The sequence below is a fragment of the Acyrthosiphon pisum genome, chromosome X (genome assembly GCF_005508785.2).
Source record: "Acyrthosiphon pisum isolate AL4f chromosome X, pea_aphid_22Mar2018_4r6ur, whole genome shotgun sequence".
Lineage (NCBI taxonomy): Eukaryota > Metazoa > Arthropoda > Insecta > Hemiptera > Aphididae > Acyrthosiphon > Acyrthosiphon pisum.
In genome coordinates this window covers 60,934,229-60,935,557 of record NC_042493.1, presented here as the reverse complement: position 1 = coordinate 60,935,557, position 1,329 = coordinate 60,934,229, and the positions used below count along the sequence as shown (strand labels likewise).

The 1,329-nt window shown below is 55.7% G+C and overlaps 1 protein-coding gene across 1 annotated transcript in view; it reads right to left on the bottom strand.

Annotated features, from left to right (window-relative positions):
- LOC115033141 (predicted GPI-anchored protein 58) overlaps positions 1-1,193 on the bottom strand; it is a 1,630-nt gene extending 437 nt beyond the window's left edge. Inside the window, exon 1 of the mRNA XM_029485214.1 lies at positions 805-1,193. Coding sequence (XP_029341074.1) covers positions 805-1,193 — 389 coding nt within the window. The remainder of the gene's footprint in view (positions 1-804) is intronic.
- Between the last annotated feature and the right edge of the window lie 136 nt (positions 1,194-1,329).

Genomic DNA, 1,329 nt, shown 5'->3' with positions numbered 1-1,329 from the left:
TGGTTGAGCATTTATACATATTTATAATCTTTCTAACAACAATAAATTTGAAACATTGTAAAAAACGTATTGCACTGTATAACAGTAAGTGTTATAGTGAAATCATAATATGATACATGTTGTAGTTCAAATCATTTTTCAAAGAGCTTGATGCGGTCCTGTGGTGTACCGCGTGGATGGTGATGTGAGTTGAGGTAACCAAGTAAATACAACAGTGAGAAAAAAACTGAGACAAACACAATTTTCTGGTTGAGGTTTATTGGATGCACGTATCGAACAAACAAAACAGTATAATGATGGAGCCTATATTGGCTATATGAATACGCGGATGTATCGCGTTAGCGTGGTATAATCTTCGGAACTCGCGGTGACGGGTGTAGACCGTACGTGTGTACCCGGCGAGGTATCGAAAACAAGTTGCTCGTTTTTATCCGGTTCGCCGAACGGCCGGCCGACGGTACCTGGCGCGGGTGTCGCGCGCCGGCGTCGTCCGTCGTCGATTGGCGGTTTGTTTGAGAAGCATAGCGCGGCTTTCCGCGTAAAAGGCTATTTGAATTCAAATAGCTATTACGCGGGACCGCGTCATACTCCCCCCCCAAACCGCCAACGGCGGTGGTGTTCCGGCCGTCGCCGGTGTTGTCAGAGAGGGTGTGTGGTGGTTGGGTGCGGTAGACACCTGTCCGTGGGCACGTTTTTCCGGCTGTGTTCAGCGGACGTGTCCCTGGCGGTGTCTAGTCGTGGTGGGGTGATGTGGGGGGGCTAAAGAATTGGAGGCTGACCTCCATTTCCTCCGGGGCTACGTACGTCTCACTCAACAGCTCCGCCTCCTCTTCCGGGGATATTTCCATAGCCGCGGTTTGAGGGGTGGCGGTTGTTGGCTCCTCCGTGGTCCCGGTTGCTCCGGAAGTGTGGGTCACTTCCGGCCCCGTCGCCACGGTGAGGTTTGAGACGGCGGGCCCTGGCTGCGACGGGTCCGGTGTCGTCTCGGGGGCTGTGCTGGGGGTTGGTGCCTGTTTTTGCAGGCGGTGTTGTTGTGACGCTTTCGTCGCCTTGTAATCCCGCATCCGTTTCTGGTTCCGTCGCTGGCGGGAGTTGAGGGTGGCCGGTGATGGTGACGTTGCCGGTGCGGGGTGAGTGGCCGTTCCGGGTGGTTGGGTGGTTGACGACCTCGGTGCAGGTATTGGCCTCTCCATTAGCGGGCGTGGTGGTGCCCTTGCTGTCGGCGGTGGTGGCGCCGGTCGGGCGGTGGCTGCTGGTCGTCCGTTGTGCCGCTGGTCGGGTCACCCGTCTCGTGCTACGCGACCTGTTGTGCTGCACTGCTGTTGTGGG